The 25,684-nt window shown below is 40.7% G+C and overlaps 1 protein-coding gene across 3 annotated transcripts; it reads right to left on the bottom strand.

Annotated features, from left to right (window-relative positions):
- Nucleotides 1–2,801: 2,801 nt before the first annotated feature.
- LOC124140756 (putative uncharacterized protein DDB_G0271606) lies at nucleotides 2,802–23,934 on the bottom strand. Of its 3 annotated transcripts, none has more exons than XR_006861952.2 (9): nucleotides 23,700–23,934; nucleotides 13,523–14,989; nucleotides 11,584–11,649; nucleotides 10,581–11,147; nucleotides 10,016–10,102; nucleotides 8,589–8,765; nucleotides 4,751–4,768; nucleotides 3,083–3,292; nucleotides 2,802–3,022 (listed from the first exon to the last, which is right to left on the bottom strand). XR_006861952.2 is itself a non-coding variant. In XM_046508487.2 (8 exons), the coding sequence occupies exons 1-8, from the start codon at nucleotides 23,734–23,736 to the stop codon at nucleotides 3,270–3,272; spliced, it is 2,442 nt and encodes an 813-aa protein (XP_046364443.2). In that variant the 5' UTR covers nucleotides 23,737–23,934; the 3' UTR covers nucleotides 2,802–3,269. The 3 variants fall into 3 exon arrangements, 1 of the variants encoding a protein (XP_046364443.2); XR_006861953.2 differs by adding an exon at nucleotides 5,252–5,292 and having other exon boundaries at nucleotides 2,802–3,292; nucleotides 23,700–23,929; XM_046508487.2 differs by having other exon boundaries at nucleotides 2,802–3,292.
- Between the last annotated feature and the right edge of the window lie 1,750 nt (nucleotides 23,935–25,684).

Raw genomic sequence — 25,684 nt, 5'->3', positions numbered from 1 at the left:
TCATCCTTTGAAAATGACCTGAGAAGGAAGTGATTTACTGAAATATTTTGATAGATCGAATTTTTTAAAAATCTCAGTTGATATAAGAAAATTATTGATTCAGAATTATTACAACATACGTTATTCACTGATAGTAGAAGCTTATTGATATACATTTTAGTGTTAAAAACGATTATAGGTTATTTGAATTAATCTATTGGAAATAATAGCAAGATTTTTATGAACTCAGAGTAACATGGTCAAGTATTTATATAATTTACAATCTAATTAATAATTATTCCAACCAATTATTTATTTGATGCCTTATTAAAGTCAGATTAATATGATTTCATTACAGAACTAACAAACAAACACTAAATGATTCATGTTACAACACCAACCACATAAGGATGAGAATTGATGGATGTCAGCCTCCTTATTATGATCAATACAAGGTTGTTAACATCCATTAATTCTCTTGCTTATGAGATATTTGTTTTAATTTACATGTTTAGTTGTTAACAGTAATAATTCTTGAAAATTCTTTTCAATAAAAGATCACATATGAATTTAAATTTGTGTTATATATTTTATTAATGCAAGTTAATTGATGATAAGTACTTCAGACCCTCTCTTCAGATAATTCTGCCACCCCAGGTTATGGAATATGGATCCGATTGATTACCATGGCAATCGCAGCTGCTTGTTTCATCTTGGATCCTCTCAATGTTTTCCACTGTTGTCACATACATGTATCTAAGTTTATCTGGCAGTTTATTATGTCCAATATTCTGGAAGTGTGACCAGGGATTTGTATCTAAATTTAGAATTTCAACCTAAGTGACCTTGGCAAACAGATTGGGTAAAAAACTTATAACTTTTAATTTCCTTAAAATCTGAGTTATTTTAAGATGGCATAGATATGTTAAAACTATTGGAGAGAGAACGTTTACTGACATCTGATGCAGATTTGGGGCTGAATGTCAGCCTCTGAGCAAGTCTAGCTTTATCCCTGGTGACATGCCCAACCTCATGTCCCAGATGCCCATATAAAATATAGGTTATGATTTATTTATTATACACTAAAAACCAATGTGGCAGTGAGGGGGAATAATGCATGGGCGGATACAGAGGTGTGTGTGAGTGTGTGTGTGTGTGTGTGGGGGGGGGGGGGGGGGTGGGGGTGCGCACCCCCCACCCCCCTTTTTTATTTCGAAAAAAATCTTTATTTCTGTATAAATTACCACCAATGACAATAAATAGATCTTAATTGTGCACACACCCCTCCCACCCACCCCTGGCGAATAGCCAGTGGTTGTCCCCCCTAACGCCTAAAACGAGGACGGCCGCTTGTGGGCGGGGCTTATCGATCGGGACTGGATCTATTACACACAATGTTTAAGGTTCACATGAGTTCACATTCAAAGTTGACGTCATATTTGACTCCTGCCTCTTCGTGCGTGTACGGCCTCAACAATGGCATGCGTTTTCGCAATTAGAGGATATATAATATTCATGTTAATGACGTGAGTTATTTTATGAGTGTCGTTATTTGAGTGTTTCTTTCGTGGGAATGCCAATATTGTCAAAGAATGTCAATTTTACAGTGCCTATGTTAAATCGTAATGAGACAACGTCAATACATATTGTAACGCTTGTACGCTCATCGCGTTGATCGCCTCGGTACATGTGAAGGTAAGTAAGTACATGGATGTTGCTTAACAAAGAGTTTGCATCACTGAGAAGGTTACCAACCAGAAACGATTCCAAGAATCTGTTGTTCCTCTTTGAAGGGGGCGGTCGGGTAGCCTAGTGGTTAAAGTGTTCACTCGTCACGCCGAACACCCGGGTTCGATTTCCCACATGGGTACAATGTGTGAAGCGCATTTCGGGTGTTCCCCGACATGATATTGGTGGAATATTGCTAAAAGCGGCGTAAACAATACTCACTCACTCACTCTTCGATTGAGCACTCGGCAATATGATGTATGGATGAACAACGTCTTTCTTACAATTAGAAGCGACGTTTCGCTTGCTTGATAACGGTTTTAGAACCTACACCGAAAGGTTGCTCCTAATTGTAATAAGGAAGTTCTTCATCCATATATCTTATCCTTACTACCACAACCTAGCTATACGACGGCTGTCGGTAAGTCATTGAGACTGGACGAGACAATCCAGTGATTGACATCACTCGGGTACAATGTGTGAAGCCCATTTCTGGCGTCCCCCATCCGTTATATTGCTGGAATATTGCTAAAAAAATCGGCCTAAAACCATACCTACTCACTCACTCCAGTGATTGGAGATGGGGTGGTTGGGCTGATAGTGCGCCATCATACCTCGACGACGTGGGGGTTTTCACAGTATCAACCATTAGATAATTAGCCAGGCTCGAAAGTCTATAACAGACAGTCGTCCTATAGCTGGAGGAGTGCTCACTGCAGTGTGAAACAACAGCAAAACCATAAACACATCCTAATGATAATGGAGCAATGAACAACATTCGAGTGTTCTGACACTGATAGTTGATTCGTTTTCAATCCATTCAGATCCAATTCATTAGATCCAAAGCTAAATCCAATGAATCATGATTCATATATAACAAAACGATGACACCATTTTAGAACTTTATTGTGGTAAAAGGTTGTTCGAACAAGCCAAGAACACGTGTATTGATGACCAAATATTAAGCAATTACAGAGAATGAATATTTGAATTTTCGAAAACAATGTAGGTGTATTCTTTTTTTTGTAGGCCAACACAGCATTGCTAAAACCGAAAAGACACTGATGAACTAAAAACTAAATGTTGATGAGGTCTTGGTCTACATGGTTGCTACAATCTAAATTGCACCGAAAAGAATTTAGAAGGAAAAGAATCCTTGGACATTAAGGACTTAGTTTTATTGCCCCACTTGAAACGAAATAAAAATTAAAATGTCAAAGGAAAAAAAAAAAAGAAAAAAAAAAATGTTGACGAGGTAGTTTCAGGGGCAGATCCCTATAAGGACTGAACCAAAGCTATAAGGACTGAATCAAAGCTATAAGGACTGAATCAAAGCTATAAGGACTGAATCAAAGCTATAAGGACTGAATCAAACCTGAGCTTGCTTACCATGTGTTCATCAGTGCATATTTCTGAATGTGATTTAATAATCATATCTTTATAAAACAATTTTTTAAACAGGTAATATGACTCGGGAGGTGAATAGTCTGTGTGGTACATGGTCCGCTGATTGTCATATCATGTGTGTGCATATCCGTTGCTCTGCATAGTCCATCTCAGCATCACGCCATGAACGAAGCTGCCACTGAAATTAAATGTCAGTTCCTATATCTGGTGTTACTTTGACACATTGACATCAAAGATTTGCTGGTCTGTGAAAGGCATTTAGAAGTGATACCCATAAGGAAGAGTGAGTGAGTAACAGATCACTCACTACACACATGCAGTGAGTGTATGAGAAAGCCATACTCGTGTTTAATACCAATTTGTTTAGAAGTATGTCAATCGATTTGAGTGTGTGAGTTGTATCTAACACCGCTTTTAAGAGTATTCCAGTTATATCGCGGCGTGTCAGCTTAATGTGGGAGGAAAGCCCGAAGTGATGCAGGTCTCAGACGTTTACCACTTCGGTCACATAAGGAAGAGAATATATGGATGTCAACTTCTTTATTATGAGGAACACAACGTTTCGGAGTATTTGCTTACTCCTTCATCAGGTGAACTACCCCGTTTGCCCAGTGTCCATTACCAATTACTTATCTATGATAACTTAAGTGTTGGCTTCCATTGTCTATTGCTAATCACCTATTAGCGCCAATCATCTGTTGGCTTCCTTTCTTAGCTTCTACCCTTTGTTATTTACTACATTTTGTTATAGTATTAATTTTGTTGTTCTTACATGTACATATATATGCTCCCTGCCTCACTGCATTTATTCACCTGATGAAGGAGTAAACTCCGAAACGTTGTGTTCCTCATAATAAAGAAGTTGACATCCATATATTCTCTCCCTTAAAACATTGTCTTTGGTTAAAACATTATGATGTCACGCTATTGTTTTCTCGCTTGTTTCTGAGCCTTAAATTCACTGGCCATTCTGAACGGGCATTTTTGGCAAGTAAGACTGGTCATTGTGGAAAGTTATAGAAAAATAATATTTCAACTATAACACGGTTAAAGACGGAGAAATCACTCGAATCTTCGGGGCTCATTGATTCTACTTTCGAAATCAAAAGACTCATGATTTCGCTTTTACAGACACAAACTTGCTTGTTAAATTTGGTTTGGTTGGTTTGTTGTTTTACGCCGCACTCAGCAATATTCCAGCTATATGACGGGGGACTTGTTAAATATAAGCAACACACCCCTTTCCACATTCACAAGAAATCAGAGTCCATTATGCGATTCCAACCATACGCATGCATATATGAATCACTATCAAACAGTGATACCAAGTGTTTGCTAAAAGTCACAAACACATGCAAAGACAAGTCAACTGTTCTCTAAAAATACACGTGAACATATTGTACAGACACAATAGGGAATTGCATCTGACATGGCATTATAATCCTATCCTTATTGCCAGAAAATAATTATTTTCTTATACAGGTAAACAATGTAACCGTGTCTCAGCTTAGAAGTTGATATGTTTTCTCTTTAACGCTACACATCGTGAAATACTAATTTACAGCCTTTAATATTACGAGTATCTCAAATAATTGCGCTTATACATTTTTGCGAACATATAAAAATTCATACTTACATAAACCTGCGTTTGAGCCTGAAATGAAATTATGGAATTGTTAACCAACAAACTCTATCAATTACAAAAAATTACAGAATGATATACTACTATTACAGAATACTACAACCCTGTTATTGTATTTGTTATTTATTACGCTTGAAGCCTGTTGAGGACAAGTATTCCAAAATGGAAGTAAATTACCTGAACATATTATCCTAACACATAGTGATATGAATTAAATCTTCACTCACTGACCCAAACTCACTCACTCACTCACTGACCCAAAACTCACTCACTCAAAACTCACTCACTCACCCAAAACTTACTCACTCACTGACCCAAAACTCACTCACTCACTCACTCACTCACTCACTCTACATATATGCAATACAATCCTTCTCATAGACAAATAAGATTTTCATAAAACTATATGACATGCATTTCACAAATTAATAAATGAGAGGAATTGCATAAAAGAACGCTTTGTGACAGAACAAACACTTCGTAAAACAAAGTTACCTCGCTTCCAAGTCGTCGACATCATTTGGATAATCAAACCGCTGGATAAGATAAGGAAAGGTGTGTTATCAATACCCAAGGGGCAGGCGTTATGCGTTTACATTGGTAAATGTACTGTAAACACAATATCATACATAGGCATACTTAACAGATTGGGGTAAAGGATTATATGGAACGATAGGGAAAGCAGATCACAAAGAGACGATATAGTGTTATATTCAGAGGGGACGCATCTAGTACCGACTATTGTATGAGCATGCACACAAAAGCATTTCATCAAAAAGGTATAACGTTAGCATACATGTATATTGTATTAGTAGCATCATCATATTCAGTGAAACCTCGATAGTAACCCGTTTGTCCTGAAACCTCATCTTTCGGCCAAATTGGGAACAGACTTACATATTTTAATACTTGCGACAAAACGCTTTCCATAATATTTGTTTGTTTGTTGTTTAACGCCGCATTTAGCAATATTCCAGCTATATGACGGCGGTCTACAACTAATCGAGTCTGGACCACACAATCAAGTGACTGACATCATGAGCATCGATCCTCGCAATTGGGATACGATGACATGCATCAACCAAGTCAGACAGCTTGACCAGCCGACCCCGTTAGTTGCCTCTTATGACAAGCATAGTCGCCTCATGTGGCAAGCATGGGTTGCTGAAGAACTATTCTAAACCAGAACTGCACGGATCACAATTCGTTGTGAAAGTAAATTATCAAATATGTTCATGTAAAAGATAACTAGACTTTCATTTCAACACTTGCATGATTGCGTCACATGACAATAGTAACTACTAAGACAGGATAACATATGTCACAAAGGGTACTTAGGGTGGTTTCAGTTGAACAACCTGATTTTTCTTATGTCTGTTTGTTTGTTTGTTGTTTAACGCCGCACTCAGCAATATTCCAGCTATATGACGGCGGTCTGTAAAATAATCGAGTTTGGACCAGACAATCCAGTGATTGACATCATGAGCATCGATCCACGCTATTGGGATCGATGACATGCATCAACCAAGTCAGCGAGCCTGACCACCCGATCCCGTTAGTCGCCTTTTACGACAAGCATAGTCGCCTTTTATGGCAAGTATGGGTTGCTGAAGACCTATTCTACCCCGGAATCTTGACGGGTCGATGTTTCTTATGATACAGGTGAGTGGGCGAGTATGGTTTTACCCCGCTATTAGCAATATTGAAGCAATATCACGACAGGGGACACCAGAAATGGGCCATGTTTCCATTTGTACCAATGTGTGGAATCGAACCCGTGTCTTCGACGTGGCCAGGGAACGCTTTAACCACTAGGCTACCACCGCCCCTCTCACAGTAGTACACATGTGTGATATTTGAAGTGTGTAAAACTTGACATTCCACAAATCGACCTTTTCCTTTAATTGTAGCAATAATTATGTGTTTTATCATGTCAGTCCAAATCTTGCAAGTGTAAGAAAGAAAAAAGCCAGTTAGCAAAATGAACATATTTGATAATGTTTAAACCAATGCTTCAGAGGGTTTATATTAATTGTAAAAATTGCCATTTCCAGTTAGCCATAAAGCTTAAGGTCCCTTATTTCCCCCTTTGCTACACAGACGAAACCAGTAGAAACGGTACCGTCCGCATTAACGAGGTTTTACTGTATACCAGGAATACAATCTAAAGCATAGAAATCATGAAAGATGGCATAGACAGCTAATTGACCATGGATACTGACTGTTAATAGCACAATGTTTTATAAATAAAGCGGCAAAACCCTTTCCATAGCCAATAGAAATCTGCAAGAAGCAGAGTCGATGGTACTATTCCGAATACGTCATGAGCATAGTTTATGAATCACTATTAAAAAGTGATAAAATGTGTTCGCGAAAAGGTGAGCGTTTTCTGCCCCACCGGTGGCAGAATTCTACGGAATTGATAGCATGGATGCAATGTCCTATATGTGGGACTGATTTCGAACATTATTACTTGTGAGTGACCATATTTGGAACTGCACACTGAGGTGTTTACAATAACTTCTTTGGGGACGTCATAGGAAATGTCAATCCGGTAGGGGCCATATTTGGAACAATTCCTGACATTAGATTATAATAATTTAAGCAGGTCTTTCATACAAATATTGGCATCAGTCAATTCAGGCCTCAATGTCCAGGGAGGGAGTAAGTTTTTACGCCGCTTTTATCACGTAATACCAAGGCGGGGGCACCAGAAATGGGCTTCACACATTGTACCCATATTGGGAATCTAACCAGGGTCTTCGCGCTTGACCAGCGAACGCTTTAACCACTTGGCTACACCACCGCCCCACCAATGTTAAGAGGTGTATATAAACTGCGGTTTGCAAGGTCATAAGCAATATTTGTTGAAGTGCGATGAGGTGAAATGGGGTTTAATGCGCGTCCAAGTTTCATGCACTTATATAGCGACGTACATGCACGTGTGTGTGTGTGCTTGTACTAGTCCGGACTGATGCCGATTTATAGTGCTAGCCCACTGAGATACCATGTCGTAGTTTAACACGAATACCTCACTCAGACACAGTATACTGACTCCGAGCCGACCAGTGCTTGTTTTAGCCCTGTTATGTCGATCGCCAGACAGGGTAACAACAAGTACCATCATTTAACGTCTTTTGGTATGAAGCGGCCGGGGATCGAACCCCGCACCTTCCGCTCTCCAGACGGACGCTCTACCACTAGACCACGGAGGCGGTCGTTTGTTGAGGTAGTTGAATCGATTGCACGGTTCTTTGTCGAATTGTTTGTAAACCAAGAATTCCAAAATGGACACATTTATGTGTCACGCTACAAGACGACCCCCTCGGTGGTAGAGTGAACAGAGCACAGAGCAACAGTGTGGAAGGTCGGTAGTTCGATCCCCTGGCCGCGTCATACCAAACGACATTAAGAAGGTACTTGTTGTTACCGTGCCTGGCCCTCGGCCTTATGGAGATTAAACAAGTACTCGTCGGCTCGGAGTCAGTATACTGTGTGTGAATGGGGTATCAATGTTACACTGCGGCCAGCACTATACAACCAGCATAAGTCCGGACTAGTGCAAGCATTAGCACACACACACGTGCATGCAAGTCACTATAAGTGCGATCATCCTGAACGGGACGTCTTAAACCGTTTAAACCGTCTTAAATATGTTTAATGCCTGCCATATAATAATAATAATAATAATAATAATAATAATGATGATGATGATGATAATATGATGATGATGATGATAATAATAATGATGATGATGATGATAATAATAATAATAATATGATGATGATGATGATGATGATGATGATGATGATGATGATGATGATGTACTCACCCGTTCCTCCGAGGCCGAATGGGTCGTTGGAATTGGGTCCAGCCCCCGCCGGAAGCACGGGATCAAAAACAGCAGTGGACCAGGAGTTGGATACCCGGGGTGTGGGCTGGGTGTTACCGAACAGTGCTGACAGGAACCCTCCGGCTGGGCTACCTGCTGCGCCTCCACGCGCATTGGCTGGAATATAAAGAGTGAGTGAGTGACTTGGATTCAGCACCACTTTGAACACGATCTCATTTACATCGTAGCAGGTCAGGTTCATAAGAGATTTGCTTGATTGATCGTTGTTTAACGCCGCACTCAGCAGTATTCCAGCTATATGACGACGGTCTGTAAATAATCGAGTCTGGACCAGACATATCATGAGCATCGATCCACGCAATTGGGATCGATGACATGCATCAACCAAGTCAGCGAGCCTGACCACCCGATCCTGTTAGTCGCCTCTTCCGACAAGCATAGTCACCTTTTACGGCAAGCATGGGTTGCTGAAGACCTATTCTACCCCGGATCTTCACGGGTCTCATAAGAGAGGAAAGACCGAAGTGATGTAGGTCTCAGGCCTTTGCCGCTATGTTGAAACCAATGAGCAGGGTTATGGGGTTTGGCAAACCTAGAAAGGTAGTCGGGGCTAACCGGGATTCGAAACAAATTCAGAATCTGGAATTCAAACCACCGATCAAAGATTAATGGAACATCTGAGGGAATTTTGGGGGGTGAGTGAGTGAGTGAGTTGGGTGAAACACCGCTTTGAACACAATTTCAGTCATATCACGACCCGTGAAGATCCGGGGTAGAATAGGTCTTCAGCAACCAATGCTTGCCGTAAAAGGCGACTATGCTTGTCGTAAGAGGCGACTAACGGGATCGGGTGGTCAGGTTGCTGACTTGGTTGATGCATGTCATCGTATCCCAATTTTGTGTATCGATGTTCATGATGTAAATCACCCGATTATTTAGAAGCGGCCTTCATATAGCTAGAATATTGCTGAGTGCGGCGTCAAAACAACGAACAAACAAACAGTCATGTCACTGCGTGCCATCTTATTGTTGGAGGAAAGTCCGAAGTGATGCACGTCTTAGATGATTTCCATTTTGGTGAAACTCGCGAACATGGCATGGTTCTGGTTTTGGACTAGCACCGAGGCAGCAAAGACACTCACAAATACTATTTACTATTAATGTAACATTACTGTTATCGTATCCTAATTGTGTAGATCAAGGCTCACGATGGCAATCACTGGATTGTCTGGTCCAGATCCAGACCGCCGTCATATAGCTGGAGTACGGCGTTAGACAACAATAATGCAGCATCACACCGCACGAATGACTTTTTAATCCGGAAATGTGTTCTTGTGGATGACAATCTACACCCAAGAACGACACAGTCCGGTTTAACGAGGTTTGGCTGTATAAACCGTACAAACCTGCTGGGGGGTCGGGCATGTCGATGCCGAGGGCGTTCATCATCAACATCGTCATTGGATTACCCATCATGCTCATCATGTTGTTTCCTGAAGAAAGGAAACATTCCGAATATAGAATTGGACAGGGACTACACTAAGGCAAGTTTGCGGGAACACCTGGTGTCATCACTATTTGATAGTGATTCATAAACACCTGGTGTCATCACTATTTGATAGTGATTCATAAACACATGCTCATGATATAGTCTGAATCGAACAATCGACTCTAGATTTCTATTGGATATGGAAAGGGTTTTGTCGTTTTATTTAAATAATGTCATGATGTGAATTATGACTTTTATCTACTCAATAAAAACAAGACCATTGATATAATTATACGTGAAATATTACTTTTTTAGTCGGAGTCGGACAATATCTTTTTGCGATTATGGTTAGATTTAGTTTCTTTCATTTTACACATTCAACTAAAATAGCAAGCCATTGAGATATAGTGAATAACACATCTTCCAGTTTCACCTTCACGACAATTCAAGGTTAATAAAAGCGCAAGAGTATTCAGAACTACCTCCCATAGATCCAGCTCCTCCCATGGCTCCTCCCATGGAGCTTCCCATGGCTCCTCCCATGGCTCCTCCCATTGATCCTCCCATGGCTCCTCCCATTGACCCTCCCATGGCTCCTCCCATGGCTCCTCCCATGGATCCCATGGCTCCTCCCATGGATCCCATGCCTCCGGCACCACCTGTGCTTCCACTCCCTGCTGCACCTCCACTCATCCCTGGCATCATAGACATCATGGCCATTGCGGCACCTAAGCCCTCTCCTCCCCCTAAGAGACTAGCCATACCACCCATACCACCCATACCACCCATACCACCCATACCACCCATACCACCCATACCACCCATGCCGCCCATACCACCCGCACCCCCCAAACCACTCATGCCACCCATACCACCCATGCCAGACAAACCACCAATACCAGACATCCCACCCATACCAGACATCCCACCCATACCAGCCAAACCGCTCATGCCAGCCAAACCGCCCATACCAGCCATACCAGCCATACCAGCCATACCACCCATTCCTCCCATACCACCCATTCCTCCCATACCACCGCGTCCGCGAGCTGAATAAAAAAGTAAAATATAAATTTAAGCACATGTAATAAGGTTGTTCACAAAATACATTTCACATTCGTTAATAAATAATTGCATAACTAGGCTCAAAGTAAAGGAGTTTATAAAATTAAATTTAATATTTGAAATGCGCAATGTGGTTGTTCATGATTTTCCTTAATTGACGCATGACGTCCTCATGACTTCGCCTCGAAGAGCTGAAGGGCTGCTGATATGTCGTTAAGCAATACGAACGAACGAACGAACGAACTGATCATATTTGAACAAACATTTTCCATTGTAAATCAGATTGAGAACCGAGCGATTAGTGACTGCACGGGTGATCCACGCCACTGGTCTTGGAATTTGGACAGGTTGAACACCACGTCAAACACACTGTTGTCTTCTCGTGGGCTCCAGATAAGGTATATATCGAAATAAACTTACTGGGGAACTCGATAGGATCTCCTGACATAGCTGACATCATAGCTAGCATGTTGAACATGGACATATCTGAAAAGTGTTTAAATGAAAGATTTAGAAGCAATAATGCATGTTCCGTGCATCTCTAAAGTGCCTTTCGTGAATATGTCAACAGAGATTGAACAAGAGAAACTAATGTGCTGTCTACATAACGTCCTAACCTTACTCCAAAAGCTATAGGACCCGTGAAGATTCCGGGGTAGTATAGATCTTCAGCAACCCATGCTTGCCGTAAAAGGCGACTATGCTTGTCGTAAAAAGCGACTAACGGGATCGGGTGGTCAGGCTCGCTGACTTGGTTGATGCATGTCGTCGATCCCAATTACGTGGATCGATGCTCATGATGTCAATCACTGGATTGTCTTGTCCAGACTCGATTATTTACAGACCGCCGTCATATAGCTGTAATATTGCTGAGTGCGGCGTTAAACAACAAACCAACAACCAACCAAAAGCTATAGTGGTCTAGACAGACTGAAAGTCTCTCCGGATAAAGTGTTATTATCGATTGAGATATCGATTTAATAGTTTCAGTAAAATAATGTATTTCACAGCTGAAGACATAAGGTTTCTTTTCAGTCTTTTAATCAATGAGGTAAATTTCTTATTCTCGAATCCTACAGAGTTTTTGACGATCCTTTAGAAATAATTTACTAAAAGCACGTTGATACATGTGAGCATATTGACCGAAAATGCTTTATGTCACCATAATAAATAATAGTGATATACGTATCCTTTCCCGCCTCAATACTAATGTGTAAAGGGGGCACGGGTGGCCCAGTCGTCTAAGGCGCCGCGATTCGCTGTGCAGAGTTGCGTCCCTTGGGCACGCCAGAAACCTATGATTGTGGGTTCGAATCCCGGTTCGCCCCGATTATGTTTCTAGGTTTGTCAGCACCATACCCGTGCTCGTGGGTTTCACCGAAGTGGTAAACGTCTGAGACCTGCATAACTTCGGGCTTTCCTCCCACTTTAAGCTGACACCCCGTGATATAACTGGAATACTGTTAAAAGCGGCGTTAAACCCAACTCACTCACTAATGTGTAAACGTCAACGCTAGGGAAAAAAATCCTCCGAATCAAATTCTGGACGTAAAAGGTTGAATAGTGGTGGAAATATGATGAATGCATCACTGAAAATCAGTACTGACACCAGGTGTTTACATAAGGTGTTTTCCCCAAGTATCTATCGCAATGAAACTACAGACAAAGGAGAAACGCTACGTCTTATCCTTGATTAATTACACCCGGGCCCAATTGCACAAAGCGATCTTAGCGCTTAGATGATCTTAACTCCCATACTTTAACATAGGCTTACGATGGTCTTAGCGCTAAGATCGTTTTGTGCAAGTGATATGGAGTCTCTGCCAAACACTTGTGTTTCGTGTGAATGCCATCCGTCGACAGTTTGTTTCTTTGTTTGAAACACGTATAATATGTAGATTACCTCCTGTCTCACTTGGTTCAGAGTAGTGACTTTGATTAATACATTGGGGCCTTACAAAATCATTCACCGCAAGTGAGGTGAGGTGAAATGGAGTTTAACGTCGCGTCCAAGATTATTGCACTTATGTAGCGACGTGCATGAGCGTGTGTGTGTTTGTGCCTGTCCGGACTGATGCCGATTTATAGTGCTAGCACACTTAGATACCATGCCACAGTTTAACATGAATACCCCACTCAGACACGGTATACTGACTCCGAGACGACCAGTCCTTGTTTTAGCCCCTAAATGTCGAGCGCCAGACAGGGTAACAACAAGTACCATCTTTTAACGTCTTTTGGTATGACGCGGCCGGGGATCGAACCCCGGACCTTCCGCACTCCGGGCGGACGCTCTACCACTAGACCACGGAGGCGGTCATTCACCACAAGTGATTTGTGTTGCATCTGTTGTGATTACCGTTCTGCTTCCTTTGTTTCGCTGCTCCCATTGGCAAACTGAATGGATTCTGTTGAGATGGTTGTTGCTGCCCGCCTCCATACTGACCCAGAGGACCTTGACCTTGACCTTGATTCTGACCTTGACCTTGATTCTGACCTTGCCCCTGACCTTGTCCTTGTCCCATCGCTGCAGACATTCCCAAAGCACTAGGCTGTCCCCATCCGGTCCGACCCCATCCAGACCCACCCCACTGTGATCCTCCCCATTGTGGCTGTCTTGGGGTCATAAACTGACCTTGACTTGTGAATGCTGGCAGATTTTGCGGGTTCCTCATACCAAACTGATACTGATTTGTCTGTTGTTGCATGTTGTGTGTTTGTGATGGCTGCATGAATCCTCTGTTGCCCATCATGTTAAACATGGACTGTTGCTGTTGCTGTTGCTGTTGTTGCTGCTTTTGTTTTTGAAGTTGAAGTTGTTGCTGTTGTTGAAAATAGTTCATTTGTGTGTTTCCAAATGGGAAACGCTGAGATGTCTGTTGATTAGGAATTGTTTGTTTCTGTGTTGCCTGGCTTTGAGCTGCTTGCTGGTTGGTATTCGGCGTCTGGCTTTGAGCTGCCTGTTGGTTGGTATACGGTGTCTGGCTTTGAGCTGCTTGCTGGTTGGTATACGACGTCTGGCTTTGAGCTGCCTGTTGGTTGGTATACGGTGTCTGGCTTTGAGCTGCCTGTTGGTTGGTATACGGTGTTTGGCTTTGAGTTGCCTGTTGGTTGGTATACGGATTCTGGCTTTGAGCTGCCTGTTGGTTTGTATACGGTGTCTGGCTTTGAGTTGCCTGTTGGTTGGTATACGGCTTCTGGCTTTGAGCTGCCTGTTGGTTTGTATACGGTGTCTGGCTTTGAGCTGCTTGCTGGTTGGTATACGGTGTCTGGCTTTGAGTTGCCTGTTGGTTGGTATACGGTGTCTGGCTTTGAGCTGCTTGCTGGTTGGTATACGGTGTCTGGCTTTGAGCTGCCTGTTGGTTGGTATACGGCGTCTGGCTTTGAGCTGCCTGTTGGTTGGTATATGATGTCTGGCTTTGTGTTGTTTGAGTTTGAGCTGCCTGTTGGTTGGTATATGATGCCTGGCTAGGATTTGTTTGTTGGTTGGAAGTTGTGCCCGTTAGTTGAGCGGTTTGGCTAGTTTGTTGCGATGGGACTGGAGCAGCGTAAGGAAGCAGCTGAGAGGTTGTGCGTGTGGTTAGAGTCGATCCTCCATAGGGGATGGCTTGAGTATTACGTGTAGCCCCTTGAACATCACCTGTTGATGGAGCCTGTGAAATAATTGGCATTCCAGATGACATAGCCTGAGTCCTTGTCTGAGCATTGCTGAGAAGGTTGAAGAGTTGACTGGTCAAATCAGTCATAGTTGAAGGCATGTTAGCAGCCTGACCTGATGTCCGTGTCTGAACTTGGGGGTTGGTGCCAGGAGTCTGGGCAGTTGTGCCTACACAAATATAACAAAAAAATCATTAAATATATGCGTCGCCGAACTAAAAGTCGTAATGAAATATTCAACGTAAAATCCTCACATGGATCATAATGTATACAGCTTCTTACAAACACAGAAGAATGTACACTAAAACCTCGTTAATCATATAGTGTTCACAGCGATGTCATCCTTATTACCAATGTCACATTAACGAATTATGGATGTTGATCTTTGCTGCGTCAAAATATCTTGACTTTCTAAACACTGTCGTCCTAAACACAGGGTTTCCAGGACTAAGGGGTTCTAGAAAATATGGTTTCTACTTTTCACAACCTTAGAGGTAAATCGAGCATTCGCTTTCTACGAATATTTCAAAGGTCATATGACTCTTGATCAAACACTGTTTGGTCATACTTACAACATTCTCAGCCTCAGTAAAGATTTAAAAAAAATATAGTTGTAACCTCGTGGAGGACATTTCCAAATCTGACGCAAAAGTGACAAAATTATGTCTGATGGCTTATACCATATGTGCCAGTGTTTTATTGGGTAAACAATTGAATTTTGATTCATAAGCAGATATTTGTAATGATTATGGAAATGATTTTAGTTACGGTCATGTATTGTACACGGGAGTCTGTTGTTACTGAGTTCAGTGCTGAGAGATGGCCTGTGGATTTGAATAATGACTTTGATTTATCCATTGTGGCCTTACAAAATTACCGTATTCCACGTAATAAGCGCCCCGCTCTTATAAGCGCCCACGGCGATATTTGCTAATATATTGGCTAGTGAACAATCCTAATTAGCACCCCTTCCGATAGATCAATGTACACAAGACTTATTTAGTCGTGTATAATACGCACTCGTGTGTTATGCACCCTTAATTATGGGCAAATAAGTTCTGGAAGAATATATCTGGCGTATGCAAACATATCAGGCTGTCAGCATGAACAACGGAATTTACGATCTTTCAACTCTGTTTTTTTTCACCAAAATAATATTCCAATAAGAGCCCACTATTCCTAATTTTGAGAGCGCCCTAGGCGCTTATTACGTCGAATACAGTATTCACCACAAGTGAGGTGAGGTGAACATTCGTCACCACTCGCCCCTTTCCGTAACCTGCAAGAAGACTGGTCCCCTGTCGATGGATGTTATGTGCGAAAATACGACAAACCAATCAGAATGCGCGTATGGTTTCAAGTTCTTCGTCAAAGAATCCCTCAGAAATAATTTTTGATTTTACATATGTCTTGTATCTAAAAATATACCCAAGACACAGTTAAATGTGTTCAATCATACTGTATAATTCCGCATGTCCCGATGTGCTTTAAATTGCATCTGAAATATATATAATATATGGGGAAATATATGTGAACCATTACGCAACGAATTGACAGTTGTTTTAGGTATGCCCGTTTGCGCTTAGACGGAACCCGGTCACAAAAATGGCCACGAGGGGGGCATAAGTCGCTATTCGGCTTGTCCCGGAATAACACGAGTTGGTCACGAATGGTGAGGTGAAATGGAAAATGATTTTAATTACGGTCATGTATCGTACACAGGAGCGTGTTGTTACTCGTGCATGTACCGTTGCATGACCCTTGTCCTATTTCCGATCTGACTTCAGTGCTGACAGATGGCCCGCGGATTTCAGGTAGTTCCATCATGCTAGTACGTGAACGCGGTCCCTAGGGGTCACGAGCGTGATCCAGCTGACACGTACAGTCATCACGCCGGCCATAGCTGTCACGTTTCTGTCCTGTTATATATCATTGCGACGCAACTGTCAGCGATGCCTACTTATTATACATATAACAGCGATAAGTCTCACAATACACTATGACCGTATTATACATGCAGTCTATAAATGGACCATTATTTTAGTTGTGTGACACGTTAAGGCTACAAAAATAATACTATTCTATGCTGGAATTAAGACTATCATGCAATGTGCCCTTGTCCTTTATAGACTACCCAGAAGTTGCGAAAACGGATATCTTGATTTGCATTCTGAATGATACCGTAATAAAGTATATAGTTCTTAGTTATGCTTCTGAAGTATTTCAGCAAAATAAAGGCTCTAAACTCTGTTAAGTGGGATATACAGTAAACTACGTTTATACCGAACACGCTTATAACGAACTGACGGATATAACGAACATATTTTTGGTCCCTGCCATTTGCTGTAAATATGCTTATAACGAACTACGGTTATATCGAACTAAAATCAGTGGTTCCTTTGAGTTCGTTATAACTGTAGTTTACTGAACCAGCATCTCGTCGATCTAAATACATGACACTTTTATGAAAAATAATGTCTTTGTGAGGACATTTCAGACCCACTTCTTGCCCCATCCTCAAGAGGTTATTCATAAAAAAGTGACATGTATTCATGTTCTTTCAACTCCTAAATGCATACGAACTCCTTCATCTCGTCCATCTGCAGAACAAAAGCGCCATTTGGGGCGACAGGGGTGTCGTAGAACACATTCTGTCGTCATCAACACATCAGTGAGTTAAATCAGCATTGTTTCAGCCATTTATCGACGAGAACTGAATCCATCAAAATTATATACAGAAGCAATTTGTCCAACAGAACTAAATGGAATATACTTTTGTTGCCAATACCACGAGCATATTGTAAACACCTCATGACCGCTTTGAGTGAATATATTTAGGATGTACAGTAAATCCTATACTATCCTATACTATCCTCATTACTGAGATGGGGCACGGGTGGGCCAGTCGTCTAAGGCGCCGCGTCCCTTAGGCACGCCAGAAACCTATGATTGTGGGTTTGAATCCCGGTTCGCCCCGATTAAGTTTCTAGGTTTGTCAGCACCATACCCGTGCTCGTGGGTTTCACCGAAGTGGTAAACGTCTGAGAACTGCATCACTTTGGGCTTTCCTCCCACATTAAGCTGACACCCCGTGATATGACTGGAATACTGTTAAAAGCGCCGTTAAACCCAACTCACTCACTCATTACTGAGAACGTTTTCCCACGCATGGCTAACAAACCTTATGTTATGTATTTAGTATCATATTTTACCTTTATATATAAGAAAAGGAAAGCAGGCCTACAAAAACATTTTTTCTCTATCTTTCAGATTTGAAAGCCAAATGCTAAGATTTCAAATGATATAAAGATTATGTGAATAAACTTTTTAACAACAATCTTCATAAAGTCCATATTTTCATTTACATAAGGTTTTTTTAAGTACAAGAAAAACCTTTCAGTCTAGATCTGTTTATATTTGTTGAAGACTAATAATAAATACCAACATGTATTAGCCTCGTGGCGTTTATTAATTGTATACGCTGTATACAAAGGAGTTTTTCTTATTTTGTTTCAGGTGTTGTCTGGTGTTGACGTTTTCTGCATATGTCCTTGTCCTTGATAGGATGATAATTGAAGGTTATATAAAGTACTTCTGACAGATGCGTCTCATAAGCGTCTCCGAACAAAAAAGTCATCTGAGTGTCATAGCGTTCTTTTTACAGAGACATGTGTCATTCACCTAAAGCTAAAAAAAGCAACCATAAATCTGATAAAAATCGTGATTCTCAGCTTAACATTTTACAGCGATTTATGATAGCATACAGAGGGAAGTACGTGTGTGAGATCCATCGGCACTTAATTATAATATGTTATAATATTGTTGTTGTTGTTGTTGTTGTTGTTGTTGTTGTTGTTAGCTGCAAATATTGGAAAGATCAACAGGGTATCTAACATTAAGCATTTGCTCTACTCCAATGGCTTCGGTAATATTTGGGGAACATCAATCTGTCGGTAACGTTCTGACATTTATTTGAGAATTTACATTTCGATTAAAGTCCTCCAATATGCAAAATTGCCATGACGCCCTTCAAACAGTTCAAAAACTATAATTATTCTCTGCATCAAGAGTCATTTGTATTAGAAATGTATCTAAATATAATTAATATTTTTAAATTGAGACATTGCCTTGCAAAACTGAGATACAGATTCCATCAGATAAGAATTGAAACCGGACTGCAGACAACCAAGTGAGTGAGTGAGTGAGTTTGGTTTAACGCCGCTTTTAACATTATTCCAGTTATATCACGGGGTGTCAGCCTTATGTGGGAGAAAAGCCCGAAGTGATGCAGGTCTCAGACGTTTACCACTTCGGTGAAACCCACGAGCACGGGTATGGTGCTGACAAACCTAGAAACATAATGGGGGCGAACCGGGATTCGAACCCACAATCATAGGTTTCTGGCGTGCCCAAGGGACGCAACTCTGCACAGCGAAACGCGGCACCTTAGACGACTGGCCCACCCGTGCCCCCTGCAGACAACTAAGAGGGGAGTGTATGTTTACTGTGTACCAACATGTACATAGAGGATCGGTACCATTTTATCCTTGGTTGTGACAGATAGCAATCCACCAGGAACTGTTATACACATCAACATTCTGTGTCAATCATTCTACAGTAAAATACGGTTATAACGAACACGCTTATAACGAACTGACGGATATAACGAACTAACTTTTTTGTCCCTTAAATTTGCTGTAGTAATGCTGTATATATGCTTATAACAAAAGTCGGTTATAACGAACTAAAATTAGTGGTCCCTTTCAGTTCGTTATAACCGTACTTTACTGTATACATAAATCTAATATGCTCATGCCTAGTAAAAATGAGAATTTAATTTTTTTTTTAAATTTAAAAATTTAAAGAATTGTGCAATGAGTGTACAGTAAACTACGGTTATAACGAACACGCTTATAACGAACTGACGGATATAACGAACTTACTTTTTGGTCCCGACTATTTGCTGTAGTTATGCTGTATATATGCTTATAACGAACTACGGTTATAACGAACTAAAATTAGTAGTCCCTTTGAGTTCGTTATAACCGTACTTTACTGTATATAAGTCTACAAAATAACATGGTCTCTCTGATATGGAACACTGGCCTACACACCTTTGTGAATAAAACAGATTAATATAGGCCTGTCACAGCCTTCGCCAACAGCAACACAAGAACACAGGCCTCTGTGCCGACAAGGTAAGAAATATGTGAAAGATAAAATCATCATTCACCATTATGGCGGTAAGTAAAAGCAATAAATAAGGCTATATTTATGTTAGCCATGATGGATGTTGGTTCCCATAAACAAATATTTCCACAGAAAGCGTGACGTTTCTCCGCATGACGTATCCCCTCACGGTACACGTGTGACAGGGTTAAGTACTGTTGACCAATTGAGGATCCGTACCAGCAGCGGATCCTGGCACGGTCAAGGGACGCAACTTTAGATATACACACAGGGTACATTGACATTTACGAGGAAACAAATCAATCGATGCAAAACATTTGTTTCCGAGATCAAAAAGATAATACATCTTTTATACATACACCTGACTGTTTGACAATCTACAAGTTGTTTGATTGCATGTAGCAACTTTTCGATGAAGATTCTGACATCGTTATCAAGATGGAGAGCCGGACTCTAGCTTGATAATGGTGTGAGAATCTACATCAAATCATCGCTGCATGCGATTAACCAGAAGTTGTTAGATATTAAGTTGTATGTTTTTATTATATAAACCTGCTTTTCATTCCAGATTCATTTGCAAGAATTGAACATGCGGATCCCGCCACACTATATGTAAGTGAATAAACACGCTGCTTTCATGGGTTAAGAAATAAGCGGGGATGATACACAGATGCTATTTAAAAATCATTTACGTATATGAATGCGCGTTCCTATAAAGATCGCTTCTTATGATTTGCAATGGAATCTATTTCGATGGATATTCGAGACTGATTTTTCGCGTTTTATAGTTACATCAAACATTCAATTGCATGGCCCATTGTTGAGGTGTTGTTTCGTCAAACAGAAAACCCAGGATCGAATCCCCACATGTGTAGCTCATTCATGGTGTTCCAAGCCATTGACATTGACACTGATTGAGGCGGTGCATGTTCATTTATCATGGAGACTAGCATCGACCAATCAATCAGACACATCACGATTTCTGTTGATTCACACCTCCTATTATGTAGGGCAATGTCATGGCCCATGAACGTCAATCATTTGTTCAAACTTCGTTCAGAGTAAATACTCAATTTTGTTTACCGTGACATGTGACTTTACTGTAAAGTGAATACTATGAGGTCCTATTGAACGTTTACTGTTCTAACATTTACAGTAGATGCTCAATTCAGTTTCTCTGTTGTACTTCAACCGCTTTAAATCACGCATGCGCAGCTGTATGCCTGAGTTGAAGGAAATGTCTATGAATGACAGTTGTAAATATATATCAGTTACAATATATAAAAGACGTTTCGAGAATAGGTCACGAGATACAGGTATTACAGACAGTTTATAGTGAATGAATAGTGTAGGCCCGGTGTTTGGCCTTTGAGTGAGTGAGTGAGTTTGGATTTACGCCGCTTTTAGCAATATTCCAGCAATATCAAGGCGGTGGCCACCAGAAATGGGCTTCACACTTTGTACCCATGTCGGGAATCGAACCCGGGTGTTATTCGTGACGAGCGAACGCTTTAACCACTAGGCTGTCCCACTGCCAGTTGACATTTAGATGTTTCGAGCAGGCGATTCTATATTGTACTTATTGTCATTTTAAGAAAGATAATAAAGAAAAACGTACGAAAAGTTACCACTGTCGAGAGACTTCAGTGACGTCATCCTATTGGTTTTGACGTAGTGTTAACACATTGTGTAATACCAAAACGCGTGCGTATGTACTCTCGGAACAAGTTTCACGAACAAATATCGAAAGCTCTTAACATCCCTTGGCTTATTCAACGACATTGTGTGTGGAGATGATAGATCACTGGGAGGAGCTTATGCACACTCGAAGACCCCAGCAACCTTGTTGCTAGGCTGACGTCACATGGCATTGTTTCGCCGATGGATCTTGCAACAAAATTACACAAATTACGTCATCGGGTATTGTGACGTGATTGTAAACTTTGAGGTGCAAGGCCCCGTTCCACAAGACGATCGTATTGTAGCGCAACGACAGTCGTTAGTCTAACTTAAAGTATGTAAGTTGCGATAGCCTTAGCGCTACGATAATTTTGTGGGACGGACGCGCCTGAATTCTAAAGGTGGACTATTGTATGATATTAAATTCATACGTTTCAACTTTTGACGTGTTTGAAGTATTATTCTGTTTGACTATGCCATGGACCGTGTAGGTGTCAGCCTATTCACACTCAACAGTATAATTCTAAGAACATTATAAATGGCAAGTAATAAATAAAATACTAAACTCGCTCCCGTGTAAAACCAATTTTATGAAACTCGTGAATAGTTGTGGTATCTGACTCGCTTTCGCTCGTCAGATACCAGAACTATTCACTCGTTTCATAAAATTGGTATTACACGGGAGCTAGTTTAGTATTCTATATATCGCTTCAAAAGGCACTGACAATGACTAACGTACCTGTGCAATATGGGACGTGTACTGCTCTCAATGTTGTGTGAATTAAACTTTCACAATCAGTGAACGTGATTGAGGACAAATTCTTCTAACTTAGATTTTCCTCTCCCAGCTGGTATTAACAAACTTCAAAATTCAATATATACTCCCCGACAAAAGAAACGCGGATACCATACATGTTGGTTAATGTATGAAGAATTACTCATATTCAAGAGATATTAGATTAGTTCGATGCACAAACGAACATACTAGTATGTTGTGTGAACTGACACTCATGAACGCACCACATGTGACGTCATAGATCCATGCCTCGAGATGCACCATTTGTCTCGTGCAGGATAAGCGTGTAAAGTTGAGAAATCACGTGTAGCATATCGTGATAAGAAAAAAGACACTCTGTGGCAACACTTGTCTGATTGTTAGTTTTGTCATTAAGTTTATATATGTGAGGATATCTCGCTATAGGACCGTGTGATCAAAGAAACGTGTGTTTGATATATCTTAATTCTCAACGTCATAAAACTATCGGGACATGAGACAATGACGTCATAATTAGCACAACACACACTTGCGTTTGCCTTGAAGCAATTAACGGGCTATGGTAAAGCGGGGATGAGTTTCCACGTTACTACAAACTGCATGTCTTCGTTAAATTGACTCAAGATATAAGTCGTTATAGGGCCGGTGATGTTTAACATGACAGATCAATATGTGTTCTTGTCGGGACGTTAGTAGTAGGTTAGTATAAGTTATGATACTGATGGAAATAGGTTTTTTTTCTTCTTTTATTTTTTATTTAACGACCCGCTCTGCAAACTTACAGCTAAATGACGGCGGTCTCAAAATAATCGAATCTGGACCAGATAATTTAGTGATTGGCATCATGTGAATAGTTCTACGCAATTGGGATTGTTATTATTGTTGTTGTTGTTGTTGTTGTTATTATTATTATTATTATTATTTAATTATTATTATTATTATTTTTTATCATCTGTATTCATATCGCTAAGAAATTAACACATAATGTATGATCTTTGTGCTGTGGTGTGTCTATCACAGTCTATATTGAAATGCCAAGCAGAACTCAACACGATTAACAAAAAACAAAAAAAATGAAAGTAAAAGCGTGTAAGTAGACAGGCATGTTCGTAAAATGCATAGAAGCGTAACACGCTTTCACAAAAAAATAATAATACACCATTACACTTGTCAGTAAAATACAGACACGTAATTCCAAAAAACGTCAATCATAAATAATCCATGTCATCCTTACCTGCAAGCACAAGCAGCCCTATAACAATCCGAAACATTTTTTTCTTTGTAATCCACGGAAATGGTGTCTCGTCTGAGCCAGGTTTTCTGTAGGATCTCTGCTAAACCACTACCCCAAGTTGCAGACGGTGTACACCAGTGTAAATATACCCGTCTCGCAGCCGAAACCACGCCCCCTGTTGTCGTGGTGGTATAAAGCAAGGACGGACATTTATATGTCATATGTCCATCACAGGACACATCAATCTCCGTCGTGAAATGTACACTACATGAAATGTACAACGCTCTGTTCTCAACGGCGGCGTGTCTGTTGACGGGAAGGGTCGCATTCCTGTTCTGACGTAATGGATTTCGTCCTGTTTCATTGTTGTGTGTGTCTCATAAAGATAACTAGGAGACTCGCAGATGCTTTATGATATCATATGAAAATTCACGTTTCTTAAACTCCTTCACACAAAGGTTAAAGGATATGTACTTGAAGAACTGGTGTCAAAATATATATTTATTCAGTCCATTTCTGTATTTTACAACGTTAAAAATACACAGTAATGCGGAACAGTATCATCTGATAGTGTTAAAAAAATAAACATGCTGTATAAAAATGTAGTTATTCTTTACATGAATTTGACAGAAGTTGACCATATATTGATATGCCAACGAATTGAAGAACATGTTCACTGTGTGACCTTAGATTAGTGACCCGTGAAGATCCGGGGTAGAATAGTTCTTCAGCAACCCATGCTTGCTGTAAAAGGCGACTATGCTTGTCATAAGAGGCAACTAACGGGATCGGGTAGTCAGGCTCGCTGGCTTTGGTTGATGCAAGTCATCGTATCCCAATTGCGTGGATCGATGCCCATGATGTCAGTCACTGGATTGTCTGGTCCACACTCAATTTTTTACAGACCGCCGTCATATAGCTGGAATATTACTGAGTGCGGTCTTAAACAACAAACAAACTTATCTGTTTCAGTTTTTAGTTTCTAGTTGCTTGTCTTTTCGATGAGAAATAAGAACATCCCATCTAAATATATGAAAAGATTAGTCTTTTTAAAATATTTTAATGCACTAATGTAAGTAACAAATATGTCCATGTATTTGTAAAATGTACAAACATATCTATGTACATGTACTATAAGGCATTTTATTATTCAGTATTACATATACATGGTACTATAGGCCTCCTAAGAACGGGGAGCGGTTGGGTAGCCTGATGGTTAAAGCGTTCACTCGTCACGCCGAAGGCCAGGGTTCGATTCGCCACATGGGTACAATGTGTGAAGCTCATTTCCGGTGCCGGCCGCTGTGATATTGCTGGGATTTTGCTAAAAGCGGCGTAAAACCATATTCACTCACCAACTCAAAGTACGGAAATATATCAATAGTTGGTTTGTTTGTTTGTTGTTTAACGCCGCATTTAGCAATATTTCAGCTATATGACGGCGGTCTGTAAATAATCGAATCTGGACCAGACAATCCAGTGATTGACATCATGAGCATCGATCCACGCACTTGGAATCGATGACATGCATCAACCAAGTCAGGGTGTCGAAATATGCATCTGTTCACCCAGCTGTGAATGGGTACCCGGTAGAACGAGGTTGTAATGTGACTCAACCTTGCGCTTCATATCCTCCTAAAGGAGTTCAGAATGAAATTGGAGGCCTGGGTAATAATAATTGAGAATTATTATTACGAGCATTCTCTTTGGAATAGAATCTGACGTATACTATTGTGTGTTTGTTGTTTAACGCCGGGCGTCACTTTTGACTTGGTTGATGCATGTCATCGTATCCCAATTGCGTGGATCGATGCCCATAGTGTCAGTCACTGGATTGTCTGGTCCAAACTCGATTATTTACAGACCGCCGTCATATAGCTGCAATATTGCTGAGTGCGGCGTTAAACAACCAACCAAATAACCAACCAACCACTAACTCACTGACGTTGCAAAAAGATCATTCAACTTAAGGTACATGTATAGTG

Source organism: Haliotis rufescens, unplaced genomic scaffold, assembly GCF_023055435.1.
Source record: "Haliotis rufescens isolate VD_foot unplaced genomic scaffold, xgHalRufe1.0.p SCAF_60, whole genome shotgun sequence".
NCBI lineage: Eukaryota > Metazoa > Mollusca > Gastropoda > Lepetellida > Haliotidae > Haliotis > Haliotis rufescens.
The sequence above is the reverse complement of the archived record's forward strand: the minus strand, read 5'-3'. Positions and strand labels throughout refer to the sequence as shown.